The sequence below is a fragment of the Pezoporus flaviventris genome, unplaced genomic scaffold (assembly GCF_033815535.1).
Source record: "Pezoporus flaviventris isolate CSIRO_AGI_PZ_B2104156 unplaced genomic scaffold, CSIRO_AGI_Pfla_v1 ptg000043l, whole genome shotgun sequence".
In the NCBI taxonomy this organism is placed as follows: Eukaryota; Metazoa; Chordata; class Aves; order Psittaciformes; family Psittacidae; genus Pezoporus; species Pezoporus flaviventris.
Genome location: NW_026892591.1, coordinates 1972582 through 1997695, shown reverse-complemented (window position 1 = coordinate 1997695; position 25114 = coordinate 1972582). Strand labels below are relative to the sequence as shown.

The 25114-nt window shown below is 46.0% G+C and overlaps 3 protein-coding genes across 4 annotated transcripts; 2 read left to right on the top strand and 1 right to left on the bottom strand.

Annotated features, from left to right (window-relative positions):
• Positions 1–1629: 1629 nt before the first annotated feature.
• Positions 1630–4703, top strand: LOC133276131 (kelch-like protein 24). The gene is made up of 3 exons (XM_061466656.1): positions 1630–2597; positions 3432–3843; positions 4047–4703. Exons 1-3 carry the CDS (start codon positions 1676–1678, stop codon positions 4357–4359), a joined length of 1647 nt encoding a protein of 548 aa, XP_061322640.1. The 5' UTR covers positions 1630–1675; the 3' UTR covers positions 4360–4703.
• A 731-nt stretch (positions 4704–5434) lies between these two features.
• On the bottom strand, positions 5435–8427 carry LSM7 (LSM7 homolog, U6 small nuclear RNA and mRNA degradation associated). The gene is made up of 4 exons (XM_061466851.1): positions 8334–8427; positions 8030–8120; positions 6662–6733; positions 5435–6507 (listed from the first exon to the last, which is right to left on the bottom strand). Exons 1-4 carry the CDS (start codon positions 8370–8372, stop codon positions 6365–6367), a joined length of 345 nt encoding a protein of 114 aa, XP_061322835.1. The 5' UTR covers positions 8373–8427; the 3' UTR covers positions 5435–6364.
• Positions 8428–8532: 105 nt separating this feature from the next.
• SPPL2B (signal peptide peptidase like 2B) lies at positions 8533–22602 on the top strand. 2 transcript variants are annotated; one of them, XM_061466849.1, is made up of 15 exons: positions 8533–8622; positions 11774–11893; positions 12689–12871; positions 13538–13627; positions 13977–14116; positions 14673–14815; positions 15405–15501; positions 15666–15782; positions 16157–16238; positions 16920–16994; positions 17104–17166; positions 17624–17723; positions 18628–18705; positions 18860–19020; positions 19890–22602. In XM_061466849.1, exons 1-15 carry the CDS (start codon positions 8548–8550, stop codon positions 20178–20180), a joined length of 1815 nt encoding a protein of 604 aa, XP_061322833.1. In that variant the 5' UTR covers positions 8533–8547; the 3' UTR covers positions 20181–22602. The 2 variants fall into 2 exon arrangements, with proteins under 2 accessions (XP_061322833.1, XP_061322834.1); XM_061466850.1 differs by having other exon boundaries at positions 18860–19088; positions 19890–20028.
• Positions 22603–25114: the final 2512 nt, after the last annotated feature.

The window sequence follows — 25114 nt, the reverse complement described above, 5'->3', positions numbered from 1 at the left end:
CATGCGCTCATCTTGGGTTTCAGTTAAAATAATCTGGATCTCTTCCCAGGGGGAAAAGTGGCTCCAGTGGGGGGGGGATTCCAGGGCAGTAACGTGCTCTGGGAGGAGAGCATCTGTTCCTGCATCATCCTTTCCATTCAAGATAGTTTGTCTCTGAAGCCTTGAGCTGATTTGACGTTTAAAGCACATGTTCTGTATCCCGTCATGTTCCTTTCATCTGAGTCTGCAACCTTGCTGCTCCTCTGTGGGCGATGCGTGCAGGAGGGATGGTTGTGGATCGTTTTGTACTACTGATTGTAAACAGTCTTTATAAATGACTTTTGAAAGGTTGGAGTGTCTGGGCTCTTTTGTGCTGCTTTAACCAGCAGGAGGTAACCTGCCTTGGTCGCGCCTTGTCGGTGGTGTGTGACAAGGAGACACATGCGGGTGCCATTGCCAAGGTCAGGACACATGCAGTGTGCACGGTGAGGAGGCTGCATACCCGGGACATGCAGGCACATTGGGCCATGCTAACAGAGAACACCTCATTTGGCTTCAAGTAGGTAAAGATGTGTTGGGTGCTGGAACAAGGGACACCTTGGGCACCCCTAGACCTAGGGGCAGGTTCCTTGGTACTGCCAAGGCAGTGGCAAGTCCAAGATTGCAGCACTGGGGAGATGCTTTGGACTTGCAAGAACAGGAGGAGAGGAGATGAATGTCTATTTTTCAGAGAATCATAGAATGGGTTTGGTTGGAAAGGACCTTAAGACCAACCAGTTCCAACCCCTTGCCACGAGCAGGGACACCTCACGACCACACTGCAGGGGGGTCTCATGAGATGTGACCATAAACCCACTGGTAAGAGGTTTTGCAGAAGCCTCTTGCAGAGGTGTGGGAGGGGACCTCAAGGGTGCTCTGGATTCAGGTAGCACTATCCTGCTTGAGTCTTGCTGAATGGGTTCTTTGGGATAAGGGGCATTGTTCAAGGTCACTGTGCAAACCTCTCTGTGGCGTAGCTTGGTCTAAACACTTTGCACAAGTTCACTGTGTGGAATCAGTGAGCTGCTGCTTGTACTATGACTGCTGATTTAGTGCACTGAGATTGAGGATGACCGAATATGTGACAGCCATCTAGCTTTGAACAGGAGCACATTCCTTCCCCCATCTCTTACTAAAAGCATGCAGTTACATACATGCTAACTACTGCCAGCATTCTGGAATTTAATCTTAAACCTGAACTGGTGAATGATGTGGCTTTGGGGAAATCAGTGGGTTTGTTCCCATAGTTGTTTCCTATGGTTTTGATTTGCAGAAGTGAGAAGTATCATAATGGATACGGGTTCAACATTCTTCTACTGCTTCTGGCTGTTTAGTGAGTGTTTGAGGCAGTTTTGGCTGTTCCTCCTTTTTCCTCCTTGTCCTCCAGGCCCTTTGCTTGGCTGATTCACTGTGCTCGTGTCTGCCTGAGGTAGGTGCCAGTTAAAAGGGGGGGTTTTGGTTATACAGCTCTGCTCTGAAAGCAGCAGGAAAGACTGAAGAGCAAAGCAGGAGGGCAGAAACCACGCTTTATTTTTAGCACAAGATTGCCTTATCTTGTATTTACCCTGGCTGGGGGGGGGGGGGGGGGGATGATGTTTCCAGAGACCTCACAGGAGCAAAGGCTGAGTTAATTTTAACCGCCTGGCACTCGAGGAGCATGGAGCCCGCACAAGAGCCGGGGGAGCCGGGGCCTCGGGCGGAAGCGGTGGCAGACGCGGTTCTGGAGGTCGGGGGGAGCCTGTTCCAGGTCAGCCGCAGGGCGCTTTCCACCCACAGCCGTTATTTCGAAGCCATGTTCTTCGGGGGAGCCCGAGAGAGCTCTGAGCACCACATCGTGATCAGAGGGGTGGAGGCCGTGCCCTTCCGGGCGCTGCTCGAGTTCACTCGCACAGCCCAGGTGCTCCTAGAGCAGGAAACCGTGACCAGCTTACTGGAAGCGGCCGATTTCTTCCAGTTTGACAGAGTGAAGCTGCTGTGTGAGAAGTTTCTGGAGAGGGAGCTGCACGTTTCCAACTGCCTGGGCCTCATGAGCTACTCGCAGCAGTTTGCCTTCGCAGAGCTGCACGCCTCTGCCATGAACGTGGCTCTCACTCACTGGGGGGACGTGGTGTGCCAGGAGGAGTTCACGGCGCTCCCCAAAGCAACGCTGCTGCAGCTCCTCCAAAGCGATGAGCTCTTTGTTTCCCGGGAAGATGTGGTCTTTGACAGCGTGATGAGGTGGGTCATGGAGGACCCGGCCGCAAGAGAGGAGGATTTCCTGGAGCTCGTGGGCCACGTCAGGGTGGCGTTTCTGAGCCTCTCCTGCCTCGACTTCTTGGTGAAGCGCAGCAAGCGCTGCGGGGAGGCAGACGCCTTCTCCAGCCTCCTCAAGAAGTTAGAGCTGTGTCCTCCACCCAGCTGGCAGAGCACAGAGCTGCGTCCTCATGCAGGTCGGAGCTACGACACCCTCTATGTGCTGGGAGGAAAGCATGACAAGGACCAGCAAGAACTATTTCTCTTTCACCCTAAAACGGGGACCTGGCAGGCTTGTTCTCCACTGCAGCGCAGGAACCTCACCCAGTACGCGGTGGCAGCAGTAGGTAACTCCCAGAGAAGTGGGACTGAGCAAATGCAGGCAGAAGTTGAGGCTGAGAGCCCCAAGTGTAGGGAATTCAGTTGCTTTTCCTGTAAATCTGTGCTAGTCAGCATTGCTAAAACCTCACTCCTATTTGTCCGTATATTCAGTCACAGAATGGTTTTGTTTGCCTTAGTCCTGGGAGCACGTTAGACAAGGGTGAATATTGCTTTTCATTTAGCAGAAACTATAGAGCCTGAGTTATCATGGAATGGTTTGGGTTGGAAGGGACCTTAAGACCATCCAGTTCCAACCCCGGACACCTCCCACTAGAGCAGCTTGCTCCGAGCACCCTCACAGGGAAGAGCTTCTTCCTAATACATTACCTCCATCAGCTTTATCTGCAGTGAGTCCAGTGACTTCACTGAAGGGGTATTTTTGGCCCTCTCTTTCATGGTGGCTTTGACACACGGTGACTTCCGATTTATAGTTGCCATGAACTTAAACTTGCCATAGATTTTGTGAAATCTTCATGCTTTGAAGACTTCCAAGACAGCTCAGTGCCATGGCTTCCCTTATCTAGTGCTGGTGATGGTGCCATTTCAAGTGGGTGTCTGGGTATCGGATCCCAAGAGGTTCTTTCAGGCAGTGTTTGCATGGTTCTGTTGAAGAGCAGGAGCAGACCCGGGAGGACGCTTCCTGCAAGGACCCCAATACTGCAAACCAATAGAAAGAGCAGCCCTTTTCTCTCCTCATCTTGCACCTCATTGGTACAGCCCAGGGAGAGATGAGAGCTGTAGCTCTTGGGAGCCAGTTTTAGCCTTCCTGTAACAGATACTTTCCCCTGTTGTCTTTCCAGGGAGCTTCCTGTTTGTGACAGGAGGATATTTCCGGGATGAGTTTGTATGGTATAGCGTGGATTGGGTTCTTACCTACAACTGCTTGGACAATAGCTGGCTGGAAGGCCCTGCCATGAAGAAGTCCCGCAACAGCCACTGTGCAGTAGGAGCAGGGCTCTACCTGTATGTGCTCGGAGGGAGCACAGATGAAGGGATAATCCCAGCAGTGGAGCGCATGGCTTTGGTGGACTCAGAGTGGGAAAGCATGAGTCCTATGGCTCAGCCTGTGGAGAGGGGAGATGCGGTCAGCATGGGGACCAGGATCTATGTGGTCTGTGGCCTGGATGAAAACGGACATGTCTATGATGGGGTGCAGCGGCTGAACACGGAGACAGACAGCTGGGATGTCATCTCATTCTCCCCGCTTCCAAGGTAAGAGAGAACCTTCTGGGGCCTGGCAGGAGAGGAGAGGTTCTAGTGCTGGTCCTGCTCCAAGAAGAGAAAAGCAGAAGTCCACCGACACTTGTATGGATTCTCTATTAAATGGGACTCGTGATTTGAGGACCAAGGTCCCACCGAATGCTTCAGGGCCAGATGTGGCTGTCGATTCTGATCAAGGGTTTCTTCCCTCCCAGGTATGATCTCTGCATCACATCACTAAATGGTGCTTTATACACCATAGGAGGAGGAGCTTTTCGATTCGATGTGGAGACAGATGAATGGACCCAGGTGGATGAGGAATGCCTGACCCGCAAGTTCTTCATGGGATGCAGCACTGTGAATGGACGAATTTATCTCCTTGGACAGAGGAAGGGCAACGGTGCCCTCCCCATTGCGGTGCTCTTTGATCCCTACACTGATACGTGCCAGGTCATCGATAACAAACTCCCTTGTCCCCTTCCTATTAATGGATGTGTTTCTGTGCGAAGATTTGATACGTGGGCATGAGCCAGGCCAGATCCAGCCTGACCAGGAAGAAGTCCTGTGCATTCCGGCTGATGGGAGTCAGATTGGGTCAGGTTTGGGCTCAGAAATGATTTAATTTAGAGAACAGCTCTGTTCCTTCATAACAGTCTTATTTTTGCTACCTGGCAAATGAACCTGAAGCAAAAGCTGCTGGAGCTGTTGTGTCTACACAAAGACGGCATCATTGAAGAGTGGTCAGTGCTGGTGTGGTACACAAACCCCTCAGGGTCGATGCTAAATAAAGGGTTGCTGTGACCTTGAACCTCTGTGGTGCTCTGTCCATTGAACAACTTGGGAGAGGCAGGAACGTCACTGCATCAGTGCTGGAAAATAGTGTAGGAGTAAAATGATGTGGTCAAAAGAACCTTCGGGAGGATGGATGAGCTCTTAGTGCTGTAGGACAGAGCAAACCAACCCCAGCCAGCCACTGAAGTGGAGCCGTACCCAGTGCCAGCATCATTTCAGCCTGGAATAAGCAAGTTTCCCAGGTTACATGATTATAGCTGAAATTACCTTTATTCCAGGCTGGGAAGCACTGCAGAAGGAGGGAGGCTGTTCTGGATTTATGCATTTGACAAGGGCCTGTAGGGACAGGCCCAGGGGAATGGCTTGAACCTGCCCGAGGGCAGAAGCTCTTCCCTGTGGGGGTGCTGAGGCACTGGCACAGGGTGCCCAGAGAAGCTGTGGCTGCCCCATCCCTGGCAGTGTTCAAGGCCAGGTTGGACACAGGGGCTTGGAGCAAGCTGCTCCAGTGGAAGGGGTCCCTGCCTGTGGCAGGGGTTGGAGCTGGAGGAGCTTTAAGGTCCCTTCCAGCCCAAACCAGGCAGTGAATCCATGACCTCCTCTACTCAGAACTCCTTAAAATGCCCACCAGACAAGGGACCAGCTGCTGCCACCTCTCACTGATTTCCTGCCTCAGAGGGGTGCACGGGTTCTGATGTGGTCCCTCCTAATCCTGCTGTGCTCACGGCCCTCCTGAACAAATGTGACTGGATTTACAGCTGAGGAGGACTGCAGTGGCAGGCGCAGAGCACCTTTTCAGATGAAAGCCCAGACATTTAGGAACAGATTCAGTTGTATTTATTTACTCAAAAAAATCCTCAAATCTCATTCTTTCTTCAGTATAAAAGAAATAAAAATGTTTACTTACAAATCAAGTTCCAACAAGCAGAACCACAAGTGGACAGCCACAGTATAAAAATATGCAGTATTTCCAGACACTGCCTACGGCTGAACATTAGGATCTTACATATTCTTCCCCTAAAATTCTGAGGATCAGATAAGTACTTCCACAAGGTTCATGTCCTTTAGCCAAGAATCATCCTAGAAGTTAGTCCAGTCCTTCTGTAGAAACGTGGGAGCTTTCTGATGCACAGATCCCAGCCCCAAGGCCTGAAACAAGTGCTAGAAAAGCTCTTTTTAGCTACAAAGCCTGTAAAGGTGATGACAAGGTACTATAGAAAACCAGTTGTCCTGCATGTGGAGCAAGCAGGCAGAAGAGACTGAACAGCAGGAAGACTGTACCATATTGCTTCTTAGCTGAGTACTGCTCTCTAAGAGGAAGAAAACCATGTTCTAATGTATTTAGGCTGTAGATTAATTTAAATACATTTTAATGTATTTAAAAACTTAAAGGATATAACCGATATTCAGGGGACTCTTTACTAATTTTATGTGGTTGTTTCAAAACTCACAAGATCAAGAGGGCCTCAGACAATTCCATGACAATATGTGACCCCCTGGCAGCTCACAACACTGTAGTTACACATTTACTGGGAGGGGGGAAATCAGAACGTACTTCTTAGATGTCATGCCCCATCCTTGCATCATTTATGGCAAGCCACAAACATAAGAATTGATCATTCTTTCACACTAACAAACCCACATTTAAACCCCTTCCCCAACTCAGGAAGCTTCTCAACACACTGATAAGTTTTCTCTGATGATTTGCACCCCTGAAGTCGTCAGAGGCAATCCAGAGCAAGCACTAGCCATCTTGCTGCTGAATGAAAGGGTTTGGAATAGCTTCCATCCCATCCTGGGGGCAAATAAGAACCACAGAAGTCCCTCTGCAGACCACCAGTCCCAGCTGACGTGTGTCTTCTGTTAATTTGTACTGATCATCTGGATCTGAAGAGCAGAGATCCACAGTTAAAATGGCAGCATAAGGAAAAGAAACCAAATTCCAGCAACTTCAAAAGGCACGAACAGAGCTGTGTGAGTTCTGTGATGAAAATGGTTCTGGGGAGGGGAAGGAGCCTTATACAGGCAGCAGGTTACTTACCTCGCATGTATTCAATGGTACCATCAAGCACAAGGTTCAGAAGAGGGTCGAATCCTTTCAAGACACCACTTGCTATTGAAGCCCACACATAAAACAAAGATTAGAGACCAAAATCAGGTATACAGCAACACAAAACTGCAGGAAGAGCAGGTTCAGTTCTCCAGTGCTGCTCCCTCCTTCAATCAAGGTTATAAAGCAAACGAGACCACTGCCATGAAACAAGTGTGCTCTTTAGCAAAGTGCAAGGCAGGGGCACCCTGTCTGTGGGGTCACCCGGAACTCACAGGGGGTTTTAAGCAACGCTTCAAAATGCTCTTCAAAACACACTTTGTGTGCACAGAGGAGTTCACTGAGTAAGACTACACAGAATGATCCCCCAGTATGACAAATACCTTCTCATTACCACTAACAGCCCAACTCAGACAAGAGATTTACAATCCCAGGTGTCAGATGAACATCATGAAAGAACCTGGTGTGAATCGTTTGGGAAGAAAATCTAAGCCAAGGGATTCAATGGAATTGACAACTGCCCCAAACCCACCACCAAAGAGAACCACACAACCCCCAAACCCACTTTGGGGGCTAACACAGTAACTGTTGTCTGCTTATCAATAAGGAGGACAAGTGAGCTTGTAGGCATCAGGAGCCAGGGGAGTTTTAACATGATTTTAACAGCCTGCTGCCAACCTTGAGACAAACAAGTGGTCTGCAGGTGGCACCGCCAGCGCATGCCATGGACAACTGCACATACACAGCAAGGGAGGAGGAGGAGAAATAGTGCCACAAGAGCCTTGGAAGCGATGAGAAGGCCTGGGGAAATGTATTGAAACAAGGATGAAGTTTACTGTGAGGGTGCTGAGGCACAGGGTGCCCAGAGAAGCTGTGGCTGCCCCATCCCTGGCAGTGTTCAAGGGCAGGTTGGACACAGGGGCTTGGAGCAAGTGGAAGGGGTCCCTGCCCGTGGCAGGGGCTGGAGCTGGAGGAGCTTTAAGCTCCCTTCCAACCCAAACCAGGCTGGGATTCTATGAGCTCCAGGCACATTTAGCATGTTGAGAGATGAAAGGGATAACAGGCGAGTTAACGGTAGCACCCGTAAGTCTTTCTTTGCTGCTTTAAGTGCAGTGTGGAAAGAACAGCTAAAAGCAACATGACAGTTAAAGACAATGAAAGAACGGTACAGGAACGAAACACTGCGATAAAACCGCAGCCTGGGGTCAATGGCAAAGGTAAAGCAGAGAAGCTTTTACCCCGGTAACAGCAAATAACGACAAATAAAAACCACGGATGGTCGTTCCTTACAAGACCGGAACGGGACCACCCGGAAGACGAGGAAAAGCCCCGTAAGCTCCATGCTGCACCCCGCCTCACCTTCCCTCCCACCTTGGAACTTCACCCGGATCGTTTTATCGATGTACTTGGAGAGATCCAAAATACTCTCCTTCTTCTTCTTCTCTTTGTCCTAAAAGAGAGGACCAAAAGCAACCTGGATGAAGAACCCTCCCCGCCCGCTCCCACACAGAAACCCCAGCACACCCCTTTTTAACATGCTGGCGTTAACGCGGGCACGGAAACGCGAAGGGACGGGGGGGGACGGGCCCGGCAGCCCCGCAGCCCCGGGCCCAGCCGCGCTGAGGTAAACCCGGGCCGGGCCCCGGACCCCGCGCCTCCTCACCGCCATCTTGCTCCCGCTCCCGCCGCCGCCACTCGCCATTTCATTCGCCGCTGCCAGAAGTTACGTCGTCCCTCGGCGAAGCCCATTGGCCAATGACGCAACGCAGGGCGGGACTTCCGGGACAGGTTGCTGGGATACGCGGTGCGGAAGAGGGCCCGGCCCGGCCCGGCCCGCTCGGAAACAAAGCGGGCGGCGGCGGCGCCTCGGGCCTGGCATGGCGGCGCGGCGGCCCCGGCCCCGGCCCCGGCTCCGGCTGCAGGTCTGGCTGCTCCTGCAGCTCCTGCCGCAGGTGAGCGCCGAGGGGGAGGAACCGCGGCGGACAAAGCCGGGTGCGGGCCCGGCTCTGGTGCTGCGGCCCCGGCGGGCTTTGTGGTGCCGGAGGCCGGGCGGTGTGCGCCGGTCTGGGGCGGGCAGTGAGAGCGCGGGGCCGGGGCTGCCCGGCGGCAGGAGGGGGGAAATGGCCGAGCGGAGGCTGCTTGTGCTGCTGGGGAGAAAACGGCGTCTCTTGTACGTGAGGCCGCAGGCTGCGTTCGTGCGCGCCCCGCTGTTTAGCAGCGGGTTTATGTAACGCAGGGGCACGGAGGGGTTGGGGTGGGAAGAGACCAGTTCCAGTCCCCTGCCGGTTCCATGAGCAGCACCAGTCCGATCGTCTCTTGTCCAAAGCACGCAGCTCCTTGTGTCCGTTAAACCTCTCTGAGGTTCAGGTGCCTCAATCGGTTGATAAAGCCAATGGAAGCAGGAAAACCGTATGGGGCATGCGGGTGAGTTCGGGACAGAGGCAGGGAGGAAGGGACAAGACTGAGGCGCTAGGTTGGCTCAGTCGCTCATACTGCAGCTTCTTGAACTGCGGGTGAGCTGGATTCCTCCTCTCCATCTCCTTCTATGTTTTTACCTTGCGAACCCCGGAACTTGTCTCTGAGCCGTGTTAATTCACCAATATCACCCAAAGCTTCACTCAGCAATAAAACTCGGGAGCGTTCTGATGTTTTAATGTATTAAATGAGCCATGGAAGGATCTGATGAGGGTCAGAGCAAACAAGTGTGCTCTTAATGCCACCATTAGGTTGGCTCGGCTCCCTGGTGAGTTGTGCTTTGCACTTGTGTTGTGTGAAAGCCTTCTGCAGCTTTATATAAAGCACTTTGCTATGTGTTAGTTGTAGAGCAGTCTCCATAAAGCTGGGATTCTTACGGAGCTCCAGCTTTGCAGAGGTCTCGCTGGTACCACGGCACTGTTGTTTCTATGGATGCCTGGTTGGTGAGATGTTTAATTGCAAACACTCTGCCGTTATTCATGCGGGAAAAGTGGGTAATTCCCTAATTAACTGGGAGATGCTAATTCTGTTATTTGAGGCTTGGAAGCCCATTCCCATTGAAGCTTGTTGCAGTGCTTCCTACGTTATTATGTATTGTAAGAAGCCAGTATCCTAAACCACCGTGTTGTCACAAGAGCTGCTGTTTTCTGAATGCCCTTTGGGGTTGTAGGAACGTGGTACAGGGTCTGCGCAGATTACATTTCCTTATGGGTTAATGTAGCGTATGGACTGAACTCGAGGAGCTAAGAACCATCAGAAGCGTTGCCAACGTCCCAGTGCATCAGCTGTGTTGTTTTGAACTTACTTTTGTTCTCTGCTACCTGATGCCATACAGAAAAATGAAACAGGAAGCATCAAAGCTCTGTGGGACTGATACAAGAACCTCTGCTGTTGACAGACTTCAGAAGTAGGCTTAGATGCTAAGTGAGAATCGCATTGTAACAATGTCTGTTAATCCACGTTCTCCATGGACGCCATTCTCCGTGGGCTTCCCAAAGCTCTGTTCACCCTCTTCAGCTTTTAGCCCTGCTCATATCCCCTTTAATTCCTCTCATCCTTGAGTTCTTCACTTGGCTTTTGGCACACAAAAACACAGAGCTTCTGAAATGGTTTGAACATTTCACATTAAGAACCTTTTACTCCCTTAATACTTCTTTAAAGAGCATCCATTAAGTTGCTCAGAAAGCGTAATTGGGTATTACTGTCCCCAGTGTTCCATTTGGGATTATTACTGGGTCCCAGTGATGGTTATTGAAATGGAAATGTAGCAACACACCCTGTACTTATTCCCTTCGTTTAAAGGCCTGTAGTTTGTACCTTAGAAATGTAACACTTTTAGCTGTGTAGATTGATTGTTTCTCAAATGCATAAAAGTGTTGGATCACAGGGAGCTGCTCCTGCGGAGCTGCCAGAAGAGTTTGGATGCACTTTGGATACAGGTGATATTCAAACCCGAGCTACTCGGAGTTTGTTTGTTTAAGCCCAGTCAGATCCTGTAACGAGGAGAAGCAGGAAATGCCTTTCTTGGGGTCTTTTGCCTGGCTCTGTATTTTGATCTCTGTAAGTTGTTGCTCTTGGAAAATTCAAGATGTTGATGGCTTCTTTTTTGCTGTGCGTTCCTTTTGGTGGGCGGGGTTTAGGTGCTCTGGATAAATAGCTGAGATAGGGGTTAAAAAGTCCGCCTTGGCGAGTAGTTGGGTTTTGCTAAATACGTTTTCTCCTTATCACATATGCACAGTAGGATCTCGTATCTTGGGAACTTGCACTTTGATTGAGTGGCTTTAATCTGCACTGAAGTAAACTCTGTCACCTGCTATGCCGAGCACGCTTCAGGACCAATGGGATATGTTTTAGAGTGCTTAACGAACACTAATGTCCAAAAAGTGTCTCCTCAGGGTGCAGCATAACTTCTGTGTAGTGGGGGTTGAAATAAAGAGGGAGAAATGCGAGCGACTGGTTCTTTGAATGAGGTTTTGAACAAGACAACTTTGGTGCTGCCTCCAGTCATCTTCAGCATCTTGTTTCTCACCTGCTGCCTGGAGAAACAAATGTGTAAGACGTAGCTGTAAGAGTGTAACTGTATAATTATCAACTCATTAGCCTGTTTAGCTTATGAATGTTCAACTAGATGTTGTCAGATCAGTCTGTCACAACTTTGTCTCATTTGAAAGCAGCAGCGGTTAAGGATATTACATTGTGTTTCTCTCCAGAGCAAGATTTCATCAGTTCTGATAAGCACAGGGGCAGGACTGCAGGTGTCTTATCTGTTCTGCAGTAATCCGGTTTCTTACTATTGCTCTGGTTATATACTTACATGCTCCATTGTAGCTGTGTTGTTTGGGATTGTTTGGGGTTTTTTGTGTTTTGTTGTCTTATAGCCATCCGGTGAGGTTTCATTTGATTCTTAAACAAAGTCAGTGGGTACAGGGAATCTGCATAATATATCTGTACTTGTTTGAAGTGTGATAGAAATAAGAACAAATTCCACTGTACTCCCTGCACAGATACTGAAACTTTGTAGAATGGTTTTTTTTTCTTTCAGATACAAAGCAGGGCAGTCAGCAGCAAGTTGCACCCATCACTTCTACTTCATGTGATCTTGTTGGGAATCTTTTGCTGTGTTTTCAGGTGTACTGTGAGTATGGGATGGTACATGTCCTTTCGGAGATGCCCGGCAGCAAAGGAAAGGACTACTGTATCCTCTTCAACTCTCAGTGGGCCCATTTGCCACAGGATCTGGGTAAAGCTGTAAGTACCTGGCCAAGCAGAAGAACTGGGTCAGAAATGCCTTTGGTACAGGGAAATTTCTAACTTGAATTCTTAGGATTTGAAATAACTTCTTTGTTTGCTCTGCTTAGAAGATATTTCTCTCTGTTAAGATCACCCTAGGCAGTGCTATGATGGCAATATTCTTTTCTATACAGCATGCCAAGGTAATAGCTATTCCTGGTTCAAAACAAAAATCTTCCTTTTGTACAATGTGACCAATTAAATGCGAATGGCACTTACCTGTGGTTGGAAAGGAGGTTTTGTACGAAGAGATGCCTGTATAGCTGACTGCTGATGTAAGAGTCAAGCTGTCAGTAGCTCCAAGCTGATTCAGAAACTGATGTCGCCAACCTGGACATGCTTTTGTGCTTTACCCCAGCCTGTGTTTGTGTTTCTAGCTGTTCCATACCTTTACATCCTCTCAGCCTGCAACTCTGTGCCACCCTAGCAATGACAGCACTTTGCTGTAGTCCTCCTACATCCTGGATGCATGCATCAGAACAGCAGCAGGGCTGAAGAAAACGAATGCAAGTGCATGAACCCAAAATTTATTACCAGCAGAATTCTGTACAATAAGTTGAAGCAAGGCAGGACCCTAAGTAATAGAGAGGCCAGCACTGGTTTTAGCTTTCAGGTTTCTCAGAGTGCTCTATTACTCCATTACTTGAGAGTTTGAAATTGTCCCTTAGAAACTCTTTGATTTCTGCTATTGACTTCTTTTATAGTGTTTTATATGTATATATGTATGCATTTAATTAATTTCTTTCTTTTCAGTCACTCTTGGAACTGCAGAATCAGACAGCATCTGTTTTGTGTTCTTCTTCTGATGTACCTCACGGGGGATTTAATAATCAAATCCCCATGGTGATGCGAGGGAATTGCACCTTCTATGAGAAAGTGAGGCTTGCTCAGATAAATGGAGCTCGTGGGCTGCTGATTGTTAGTAAGGAGAGACTGGTAAGCTTCCTTCTGTCTTTCCCACATTGCTGATCCTCCTCTGATGTTAGATATTGTCTTGTCTTCAGTGCTCACTGCTGGTATTTGATGCTCCTCTTTAAAATAAATAGTATGTGTGTGTTTGTGCGTGTACATACATTGCACAGCTATGCATGGAAATAATCCATCTGGGAGAATGAGGAGGAGGGTACTCATTCAAGTAGGAAATGCTGCATAGAGCCTATGTCAAGCCAAGGGCTCAGAATTATCCTTGTCATGTGAAATACTGGAATCAAAGAAGGAGTTTGGTTTATTGACTCATACTACTACCTTGAATGAGATCTAGGTCACAGAGAATCCAGTGTTTTAGATTCAGCTGGAGCATCACCACTGCATGTTTTGTAAAATCAGTGGGTTTGAATGTTCCAGTCAATACTAGGTGCACACATCAGTCATAAAGTCTGATATGCAAATGATATTGCTTGAAGTTTATTTGCTGCTGTTACAGTCTTTCTCAAGTTATGTTTTAGTGGAAGCAGGCATACATTTTTACTTTGAGTTTTTGCTGTCGTGGTGTTCCTTTCGGGAGTATTTCCCAAATTAGTAGAAATAGAATTTGCAACTTTAACCTTCTGGAAGCAGTAGAAGAAGTGAATATATTCTTACCTGGACTGAACTGTCTTTCAGGTTCCTCCCGGGGGCAACAGGAGTCAATATGAAGAGATTGATATTCCTGTGGCTCTGCTCAGCTATGATGATATGTTAGATATTCGCAAGGTAAACTTGATACTACATTCTCTGGTTTGTATTGTCTCATTTAAATGAGTCACTCAACAGTTTTTGAGGTCCATCTGAAGAGCTTTGAATCTGTAGAGCGCTGTAATAATGAAGATGGTATTATTATGTTGAAAATATGTATTGAAAAAACCCACATCTCTTGGGAGGCTGTTTCTCACTTTGGAGCCTGGTGCTAGAAATGAACATCACTAATAGCAGAGCAAATAGATTACTCTTAAGTAGTTCTAATAAAACCTGATTCTGAGGTTGCTTAGTGAAAACTAACTAACTGAACCTTTGCTGAGGTAACTTTCTGGAAGTGATTCATATCTTGCACTTACCTCTGCAGAATTTTGGCACCCATGTGAGAGGGGCATTGTATGCACCAAATGAGCCTGTGCTGGACTATAACATGGTGATTATATTTGTCATGGCTGTGGGGACTGTTGCAATTGGAGGCTACTGGGCAGGAAGCAGAGACGTTAAAAAGTGAGTCCCTGGATTGGAGTAAGTCAGTTTTCCTGTGTCTTTCCCAGAAAAAAAGAACATGTGGTATTTATGTAAGATCACTTGGTAGCTCTGCAATGGGGTTTGGAGACCAAAGGATAACAGCGATGCATGCTATGTTTGTTATGAGTCTTGGGTTGAAAGCTCATGGTTATTGTTTGCCAGTGAGGGGAGGAGGTCAGCTGTGCCACCCTGCTTTCTAACATTTGCTTTATATACACAACCTGACTGGAGGATTTCTTCTGAAGTCACCAAATTATTCTGCAGTATTTCAGGTTTCTGTTGAGTTCTTAGTGAATGAAAAATAGTGCTGTTGGTAAACGAATGCAGTGCTTACTGGCTTGTGCATCACATTATAGCTGATGTTCGTACGTCCATGTGAAACGTGGAGTTTCACTGACTTGAGTGGAAATCAGTGCACAGGCATTGGTTCCGTGGTGTGTTTTCCGACCCCATGTTGTTCTCTCTGAAGGTTCAGTGCCCTTTCCCATTTTGTTGCGGAAGGAATGGACTGATTATAGTTGTGTTACTCTTTCAGGCGGTACATGAAGCACAAACGCGATGATGGCACAGAGAAACACGATGATGAAACAGTTGATGTGACTCCCATAATGATCTGTGTGTTTGTAGTGATGTGCTGCTCAATGCTGATCCTCCTTTATTTCTTCTATGACCACTTAGGTACTTTTAAAGTTGTATTTGTACTGATACATCTTCAATATCACTTCTTTGATATTTTATCACAGGTATTCTCAAACCTATACTGGTCTTTATGTTATTGTTCAATTTGAGGTTAAGTAATGGGATCCAGGATCGATTTTTTTTTATTGTTATAAAGATAAGTTTCTACTGATCACTTATTAAATTGATTGACAAAAGCGCTTGAGAGCTTAATGCACTGGAACTTCCATCATATTGCTAAGGAAGTTGTAAAAGATGCATCTCATCTGTATTAATTCATTTTGCTACTGAGTGATTTTAAGAGTTGCCATGTGATGCTCATGTATACTCATAATGAGAAGAGAAACACTTGATTTGTTGGGCTGTTGCATAAAGTACACCTGAGTAAAATGAGCTAGAATTAAATCCTTAAAAAGCATAGATTAATTAACAATTGTTTCAAGGCTCTGAATTTAACTTTTCCTAGTGAGCTGTAAGCCCTGTTTCTCATTCAGGCTCTTTGATTTGTCTGTTCTTTATTCAGTCAATGTATGGCAAAAAAGCATCTCTTACCTTATCCTGCTTGACCTTACTACTCTTTCTTTCCCAGTCTACGTTATCATAGGGATATTCTGCCTGGCTGCATCAATTGGTCTTTACAGTTGTCTGTCACCCTTTGTAAGAAGATTCCCCTTGGGAAAGTGTAGGTATGTGGCAACTTCTGCATTTTTAATGGGCAGAGTTAATTTTATATAATATAAATGTTGGGGAGCTGTGGGATTTACAGGGTGGTTTCAGGCTTCACCATGTTTCTGAAGGAGGAGGGGAACTGCACAGACAACTGCAGCTTTGGTATGTGTTTCATTTTCAGAATCCCAAACAACAACTTGCCTTATTTCCACAAGCGGCCACAGGTCCGGATGTTGCTGCTGGCAGTGTTCTGTATCTCTGTCAGTGTAGTCTGGGGAGTCTTCAGAAACGAAGATCAGTAAGTGTATGCTTTAGTATCTGGGCTAGAAATCATAGTATGCTTTATAGTATAAGTAACTGACATCCACATAAGCCTAGACATGGCCAGGCTGTAGAGTGATAAGAAAGAAACTGGAGACCTGGGCAGAAATTCTCATTGGAAAGCCTTACTAAAGTCTAGATAGACAATATCCTCACTGCTCTCCCCTCACCTACCATTCATTTAATTGTAGGAGGTATTCAGGTTGATGAGGCATAACTTCCTGTTTGTGAATCCATGCTGACAGCAAGGATGTTAATAGTCTTTTGTCCAAGTGGGTCCCTAGTGAGGACAAGGTTTGGTCTGGTTTTCCTGCTGCTTCCTGCAAAAATATTACTCTTCTCTCTCTTTAGGTGGGCCTGGGTTCTGCAAGATGCTTTAGGAATTGCTTTCTGTCTTTATATGTTGAAAACAATTCGCCTGCCTACATTTAAGGTATAAAAGTTAAATGTAGAAAGATGTTGTTTGCCTGTATATAATTCAACAGAGGAGTTGCTTATAATGGAGTACATTGGCTTGGAAATGCACTTCCATTCACATGTGGTTTGGAAAACAGTAAAGTAATGACTAAAATGTAGACCAGTAAGTGCTATGTGATTGTTATGCACGGAGTCCTGTAGTGTTGAGCACCAGTAAATCACACACCACACACTCATTTGTGGGGTTTGGGGGAGGCTTGTTGTTTGGGGTTGGTTTTTGTTGGGTGTTGGGGGTTTTTTGTTCTCACATTTGACACCCAAAAAGCATCATTCTGGTGCTTTTTTCAGATCTTCCAGAACTTATTCAGTATCCTAAGACAAAAATCAGAATTAGTCATTTAGTTGCCCCTTAGGCAGCTCTTCAAACTCTGTTTCAAGTCATCTTCAGCTATAGGTTTGTTTCCGTGTACAAATGGGCTAAAGGAATGTGGATACTGTTCCAAGCTATGACCTTCTTTTCTTTGGTGCATGCAAGACCCAATTCTTCCATCTGAAACATTTAGGACTGAAGAGAAATAACTTGCTCACTTGGTTTTGTTAGCTTTTTGCCTTGAATAGTCTGAAGTTGCTGATTATTTCTTTGCTGTTTACTATTGCATCTGATTGTCAATACCACATATCTTGTCTCCTCCTTCAGGCTTGTACCTTGCTCCTCCTGGTTCTTTTTGTGTATGATGTATTCTTTGTATTTATCACACCTTTTCTAACAAAGGTAAGTAAAGTATTTCTCTAATGCCTGCTGCTCGCAGAGTGTTCCTAAATGATCCCAAACCTGCTGAGTGAAGTGCTGCTTTCCAATTTCCCTTTTTTTTTCCCTTTAGTCTGGGGAGAGTATAATGGTGGAGGTGGCTGCAGGTCCGACTGATTCTTCCACTCATGAAAAGGTACTACATGTAGACTGAAAGCATGGCACTAATTTCCAGCTATTACACTTGCAACTTCTCCAGAATTCGAAGGCCACAAAGCTGAAAGGGAGGTGCCAATCTGAAAAGGATTTAATGTGGAAATAAGCACTCCTGAGCTCCCTGGAAATCTGTAATAAACACAGGGGGCAAATCGGGCTTTTAGTGGTTCATCACAGCAGCTTCGGTCTCCTTGGGTTCTTTTTAGAAAGTATTTCGTTATTTGTACCTTAAATCCGTTTTGTTAATTGTTGGCAGTAGCATTAAGAAACTATTTTAAACGGGAAAATAAAATTCCAAGAATCTATAGTGTAAAAACAAGAGACATTTGCTCTATTTTGAAGTCTGCAGTTTCACTACAACAGGAGCAAATGCTGGTAGGTGGTGTCAGTATGTAGAGGAAACAGCTTTTCATAAGGCATCTGTCTCTCCTTCCAAGCTCCCCATGGTCCTGAAGGTTCCACGCCTGAACTTCTCACCCTTGGCTCTGTGTGACAGGCCTTTTTCTCTTCTAGGATTTGGAGACATTTTAGTTCCAGGTATTTCTCGCTGAGCATGTGAACAATTTTACTTGTTGCACTGTAATAATAGTTTATACCTCTTGTATTTCTACTTCAGACGGGCAGTTTGAGTTGACTACTGCACTAGTCACCTTTTCCCATAACAAATTCAATGCACATCAATCTTATGGTTCAATTCCACATGCAGTGATGCCAAGAAATGTAGAGAAATCTCCAGAGTTGGTTTAGCAATTAATTTTATAGTATAAAACATATTTAGTAGTATGGTGATAGAGGAAATGATTTGTCTGTTTGGCCATGATTTGGGTATATATGTACCTGACCACCCAAAGTGTCATCGTTCTGTTAGTCACGCAGCATCCAGAGTTTCTACCACATGTCCTCTCAACTTTGGCTTTAGCTAGTATGTAGAGGCATGCCTGGCATCACTGCAGGTGAGAATGAGTTGCACCTTCTGGCTTTCACTTTTTTTTCTGTGAAATTATTTATTATTTTGTGTGTGTTTTGGGGAAATGTGAACTGTGTCATCCCTGGTTGTGTGCCCTCTGACCTACAATAGGCATAGACATCAACCATAAATTCCTGTCTTTACTAGGAGCTGGAAGGGATGAACTTAATCTTATTGTTGTTAACACTATTTTACCGCTGTTTATTAGGAATGGGCTGATGTTTTGTATTTAGTATCTGTGTATCTGTAGCTCTTAATTTGATTATTAGAGTGCTGCTGTTACACGGGGCTTGTGGGAGACCTGTTCTGGAGGCTGTGCAGCCTCCTGCATGATGCTCTCATAACACTTAAACACTGGGGTGCCCAAGTAAGGCTTGGAAGGGGGGAAAAAGTCTTAGATAATTTGATGGCTTTGTATATCTTAAAGCCATGAATGGGTTGAAAGCATGTTGTAATTGTTCTTTCCTTTCCCAGGCTTACTGGTAGCCTATTGCCATAGATTTGATATTCAGGTCCAGTCATCCAGAGTGTATTTTGTAGCCTGCACCATAGGTACGTATAAAAGTGACTGAAAAAATACTGGAGATACTGCTTTGCATATTACTTGACCAAAGTTCCTGTTCGGATGCTCCTCTAGCTCATTATTTAGTTCTTGAGCGAAGCTGTATCTGAGTAACGGGGTTTTGCTGGTTTTATTTCCCTTCAGCATATGGCATAGGCCTCCTCATGACCTTTGTTGCCTTGGCAATGATGCAGATGGGCCAGCCTGCTCTCCTCTACTTGGTGCCCTGTACCCTCTTCACAAGCTTTGCTGTGGCTTTTTGGAGAAAGGAGCTTGCCATGTTCTGGACGGGCAGCGGCTTTGCGGTGAATACCAGTTTGATATGAGTGTCTTCAAGAAATACTAATGTTATAAAAACCTAACTAGAATTAAAGTTGAGTAAAATATTGCAGTATTATCAAACCAACCCAAAGATTATTGTTGTGCTTGATTCTTGGCTTTTTTAACTTACTTTTTATTTGCCTCAGGAAGGTTTTATTTAATGTTTATGGCCACTTAAACCAGTTAGTGAGAGGTAAAGTAGATCTCGTCTCTCCTTCTGGATTGGGACAGAGTTTTACTCGTTTAATCTATATTGAAATTACTATTATTAAATATTAAAATAATGATTTCTGTTATTAAATACATCCTTAAAATATTTGTCTTCTGCTTATGAAGGTAGAAATCTGGTTCAATATAGTAAATTATCCCCTTGTTTCGCTGGGGGCAGAAGTGAAATTAATTTGATTCCAAAAAGAGTCATTTCCATTGGGATGCATAATTCTAGGTTCTGAATAATTACTTGAAGGGCAGATCTATCAAGCTAGAGGTTCCCCCCACAGTCATATTTATTTGTTATTCAACTATTTATGATAAACTTCACAACTTTCCTCTATGGTTGTGCATTGAGAGTATAGGTGTGGGGAAAACCAGAGCGTGACCAAGTGCCAAAGTGCTCTTTGCCTCTTCCTGTGTAATCAGCAGGGAATAATCAAGCAAAAAGCAATTAAACACATTTCTGGAAGAAAAATCCCCTTGTGTGCTATGAAACACAAAGATGGGATAACTGCATGTGTCCACAGTGATAACGGAGATGATGGACCTTTAATCTTCATCTTGTACAGCCATCACTCCTGCTGCCTGAGCACGGTAATTCTTGCTTTCCATCCTTCTGACTGTGATCTTCCACTTACAGAAAGACCTACCTCAGCCTCCCTTGGTGATAGCTCCTGTCAACTGCCCTGAGCTACCCAAAGACAGCAATGTACCAGCCTCTCAACAAGACACAGAGCAGATGATCAATCCTACCCTCCATGTGAAGGAGCTGCAAGGCCCCACCTCAGCTGCAGAGGAGCTGGCTGATACCACCACAAAGAGGGACCAGTCAGAAATCCCTATTGCACAGAGTGAGGAGGAACCAGCTGGTCAGGATAAGGACAACGGTGAAAGCAAAGGCGTAAATACAGAGCAGAAGCAGCTGGAATAAACAGTGGGATAAGAACTCCTTTTCCCTCTCAAGCATATCCATGTAAAACCAGTATGTATTTAGGACTGGTTTAGTAGTGTTTGCGTTCATTGAGGAACCTCACTGGGAGTCTGATCATCAAATCCAACAAGGAATGTTCTGCCTCCAGCTTCGGTACAGCTAGACAATTCAAACATCTTTCTGAAATATGGTGCTCTACAAGGGTTCTGATGTATGGATTTCAATGCTCATTTTATTAGGGAATGCCTTTGACCGTTCCATTTTCTCTATAGCAAGGTAGTATTTACAAGTTTATTTACACAGTACTCTGTGCTTGTGTGGCTATTTTGCTGCTTTAGCATAGTGTAGATTCAGAAGGAGGAAAAGCATTGAACAAGTCTGTTACAATGCTTAATTGAGAGAAACATGATAGGGTTTGGGGGTTTTTTTAGCACTTTCCCTATTGTCACCTTTGCTTTTTCCCTACTTGTCACAACCATTGATATAAGGGAATGCTTTAGTACAAACTCATTCAGGAAATGCAGAGAATGGTTTAATTACCAGCCTCTGAAAGGATTTATACTACCATGGTGCATTAAATGCATCTCTTAACGTTTTCGTCTGTCTTCTACTCCAGGTACCTGGGTTGGTTACTAGTTTAGTTTAAAAGGCAGGATGAATGGAGCTACAGGAAGCTTTCGAAGCACTTGTGTGAACTCTAGGGGCTGTTCTGAAAATAGAATCACAGAATCATAGAATAAACCAGGTTGGAAAAAACCTGTAAGATCATCAGGTCCAGCCTTTACCCCAGTACTGCCAAGGCCACCACTAAACCATGTCACTAAGGGCCTTGTCTGTGTGGTTTGTGAACACTTCCAGGGACACTGGAAGCAAAAGCATATTAGGAATGTTTAATGTTAGAGGAGTAAAACCCAAGCCAAATAGGTAAGAAAATAGGTAGCAGTGCTATACTAAGCTTAACAGGCAGCATTTTTGTTGGGAAAATGTTAAAGCAGTAGAAGTTCCAGTGTTTGAGGGTTGGAGCTGCTGCTTGTTACTCATTTGAGGGATGGAATTGTGATTTCTGGTTCTGAAGAAAATCAGCTGGTGATTTTATTCCCAAGGGAGCACATACAGTGCTACAGTCAGCTGTGATTTTAAAGCTTGCTTGCTCCTCAGTAACTGCCTCAGTCATGCTTTGTCCCAGGAGTAGCCAAAGCATGAGCTGTCAGGCTCTGGAATGAGGCTGTGAGCTAACCTGTTCTTTTGCACCTCTTGCTACATGACATTGGGAAGGACTAAATTGGTGAATTTAAACCTTTTTGGGATGCATCTGGTCTTATTTTATATATCTGAAATTGGGCATTTTCCTGTATAACATGATTAAGTCTTAGTACATACAGAGGGATGATGGGATTTGCAGGTTATTTGTTCCATGCAAGACCATCTGGTTTTATCAAAGGTGCCTGATCTGTTCTGCACTCAAGTTACAATCCCAGAGAGCCTCAAACACTTCCTATTAAAACTGACAGAGAAATCTGAAGTATTGTAGGATCCTAGAATGGCATGGAAGATAGACTCTTCAGTCTATGTCATTTACAGAAGTATTATGATAGTGACATGGTCGGAGGTGATGCTTTTAAATTGGAAGTCTCCCTTGGCATGTTGAGTTGGATTCTCTTGTGATGTCTGGCTGTTAAGTTTCTGCCGTTGTCTTTTTGGCTAGGTCTTCCAAAACTTTACCCTGGGCTTTTTGGATGGCACCTTCTATTTCTGCTTCACTTTGGGTCGGTACTGTCCTTTCTCTGGAATGCAAAATGCTTTCTGTATAAACCACATTTAAGGCTTCAGAGTTTGAGCAGCTTCTGCTTAAACCTGCAAGCCCTGATGCTAAGTTCATTCAATGGTGAATTTCTTGAAAGGCTTCCTGAGTCCAAAGGCCTGCACTACATCTGATCTTCGACTCACCCAATGGAAGATGGTAGTACTAAAGAGAGCTCTTTCTCAATCTCCTCTTTAATGGACTATGTTACTCTTGCCAGCAGTAATCTGAACCAGTTATTACTAATAAAAGCAACAGAGACATTTTCCTGAAACCTTCAGCCAGCTGGATTATGCCTTACTTTAAGCCATTGTATAAGTATGTATATTAAACTAAGAAACCAATCTTGTGTTTAAATAATGAACTTGACAGCAAGAAAACAAGTTTGGAGACTGACTCAAAGATGTGGGTTTCTTTCTTGGTTGTCTTTCAGTCATAGTGTAACTTGGAATAGCTTTTTATATACCTAAAAGCCAGTAGCTTTCTAATGATGAAGTATTAAGTTTGATCATCGACTTGAACGTGTGTTTTAACATTTGTTCTCATATGTTGTGGGTTGGGTTAGGAAACACTTCCAGGTGTTTAGAACTGAATTAAAGTAGAAGAATGGATGACATTTAACTTGTAGGCATTTAACAGCTGCTTTATTCCCATTGCATTCTACGTAGGTGTGCTTGGAGCATTGTGCTTCGCCTCATGGTTCTGGGAGTTTCACATGTATTTCTAAGTATGATTTTATTTAGTCAATGAGGAAAAACCCCAAGAGCTCCTCAATGCAGTATCTCCAGTTAAAGTCTAAACTAGTATTGAGTTACATGCTGTGACTATTGCAGTACTGCACAAATTGGATGACCCTGGGCACCAGTGTGGCTGTGACTGTTCGGACCCTGATCCTGGGCAGTTCAATCACTTCCCTCAAAAACCAAGGTCATGCATTTTGTCTTTTAAAAGCCTCCCTGATCAACTTGATGTAAAACTTAATGTTCTGTGGGAAACTGCGAAGGGACGTTCAGTGTAACTGATTTTATTTGATGATTGTACCATAGGATCCCAGCCTGGTTTGGGCTGAAGGGACATTAAAGCTCACCCAGTCCCAACCCCTGCCACGGGCAGGGACCCCTTCCACTGGAGCAGCTTGCTCCAAGCCCCTGTGTCCAACCTGGCCTTGAGCACTGCCAGGGATGGGGCAGCCACAGCTTCTCTGGGCACCCTGTGCCAGCGCCTCAGCACCCTCCCAGGGAAGAGCTTCTGCCTAAGAGCTCATCTCAGTCTCCCCTCTGGCAGGTTCAAGCCATTCCCCTTGGCCTGTCCCTACAGGCCCTTGGCCAAAGCCCCTCTCCAGGTTTCCTGCAGCCCCTTCAGGCACTGGAGCTGCTCTCAGGTCTCCCCTTCAGGAGCCTTCTCTTCTCCAGGCTGCCCCAGCCCAGCTCTCTCAGCCTGGCTCCAGAGCAGAGCTGCTCCAGCCCTCACAGCATCTGGTGTGCATCCCCCAACAAACTTGAGTGCAAAGGCTGACAGTAATGATGCTACTGCTCAAAGGAAAGTTGGTGCAGTTCTTGGTTACATCTCTCACATGCTAAGCCTTTAGCCATCTTCCTTAATTCCATAAGGATTCTATTGCTAAAAACTTGGATGTATTCAGGGGAAGCACCTTTTTGAGTCAAAAACCTCAAAGAAACAAAGCCACATTAACCACCCACAGACACCCACACCCCGACATCTCTTTGCATCACAGCATCCGAGAGCAATACAGCCAGAACCCAGGTATGTTTCCACCCTGGCTTTGTGCCCATGGGTTTCGCTGCGTCCTGCCTTTCGCTTTGAGGTACAGCAGTGAGATGGGAAGACAGAAATGGAGGAGTTGCTTGTGTGAGCTGGCTTTCAAGCCAAGAAAGACTCCAGCAGGACAGCCTTTCTGTGGGGGCTGCGGCTGCGGAACCAAGAGACAGCGCCTGCCATTCACACAAAGAGGGTTCCAAACCAGAAAAACTGGTTTTGTGTTAAATAAAGGGTACTAAATGGGAAGATACAGCCTGGCCACAAAGCTCATCCTAAGTTACTCCAAACCTCATCCTCTCGTGGTTAAAACAGCAGCTAGCATTCCAGCTTTAAACATAGACCGGTATGCTAGGACAGAATTAGCCCGATGAACAAGCTGTGTGTATCCAGTGTGTAGACACGGGCAGAGCAGTTGTTTGAAAACCAAACACAGATAAAGCCTAAATTATTGGGTTTGGCACAGAGTAATGCTCCAATGGGGAATTGAACTGCTCAAACGGGAGCATGGCATCATCTGGGTCGGGTGAGACCCTAAACCAACTGCCCCAGGGGTGGAAACGCAGCCCTCCCATTTGCCATGAACTGATCCAGACTGCACTGCACCAGCTACCAAGGAGGAGAAAAATGACTGCTACTGCTGAACCCAGGACACTGCCCTTCTGAGGAACTTGGCCCATGGTTGTACCACGCGTGCATGATGCATCCCTTAGTGACTCTGAAAGCACCTCCAGTCTGATGTGCTCACTGAAGATGTGTCCTGCGTGACCACTTCTGCATGTGCAGCAGCACTTCGTGTCCACTGCTTCCAAGCATCTCATCCCTGTACGAATTCCTCAGCCTTGCAGCAAGAAGCCCCTTGAGGAGTCTGTGGAAGGAGGATGCCGTCCATCCCGATGGCTCCATTAAGCACGGGAATCGCAGAGGTGATGCCTGAAGCTTGCCTTCAGGGCACACTGAAATTCCTGCACCAATTCCTCACATGCTTTCTTGGGAAGCTCTTCAGTCAGCTCCTGCTTTCAAGTTAAGTCATTGTCTCAAATCATTTCATGGTCTCACCTGGGCAGATGATGGAGAGCTCCCGGACCAGCCTGATCCACGCATGTACCTTCTGGTGCATCACTACGTTTCCCCGCTTGTTCTGTGGAATTTCGGGGATGACATTGCTTTAGCGCAGTGTTTGTTGTGTCTGGATGCTGTAATGGTGTGTAGAGCAAACCCGCAATGGCCAGGGTGGCCGCAGCTGCCCCTTGATTTTGATTGCCAGTGATTAAAGGCAGGTTGGATGGGGCTTGGAGCAAGCTGCTCTAGTGGAAGGTGTTGGGAGCCGGGTGAGCTTTAAGGTCCCTTCCAACCC

Coding starts and splice junctions, on each gene's coding strand:
- LSM7 (XM_061466851.1), bottom strand. CDS start 8,372: ATGGCGAGTGGCGGCGGCGGGAGCGGGAGCAAGATGGCG. Junction 6,734..8,029: donor GTTCCAAGGTGGGAGGGAAG/GTGAGGCGGGGT, acceptor GGGCTTCAATAG/CAAGTGGTGTCTTGAAAGGA. Junction 6,508..6,661: donor TACCATTGAATACATGCGAG/GTAAGTAACCTG, acceptor TCTGCTCTTCAG/ATCCAGATGATCAGTACAAA.
- LOC133276131 (XM_061466656.1), top strand. CDS start 1,676: ATGGAGCCCGCACAAGAGCCGGGGGAGCCGGGGCCTCGGGCGGAAGCG. Junction 2,598..3,431: donor GTACGCGGTGGCAGCAGTAG/GTAACTCCCAGA, acceptor TTGTCTTTCCAG/GGAGCTTCCTGTTTGTGACA. Junction 3,844..4,046: donor TCATTCTCCCCGCTTCCAAG/GTAAGAGAGAAC, acceptor CTTCCCTCCCAG/GTATGATCTCTGCATCACAT.
- SPPL2B (XM_061466849.1), top strand. CDS start 8,548: ATGGCGGCGCGGCGGCCCCGGCCCCGGCCCCGGCTCCGGCTGCAGGTC. Junction 14,117..14,672: donor GGAAGCAGAGACGTTAAAAA/GTGAGTCCCTGG, acceptor TTACTCTTTCAG/GCGGTACATGAAGCACAAAC. Junction 19,021..19,889: donor GGACGGGCAGCGGCTTTGCG/GTGAATACCAGT, acceptor TTCCACTTACAG/AAAGACCTACCTCAGCCTCC.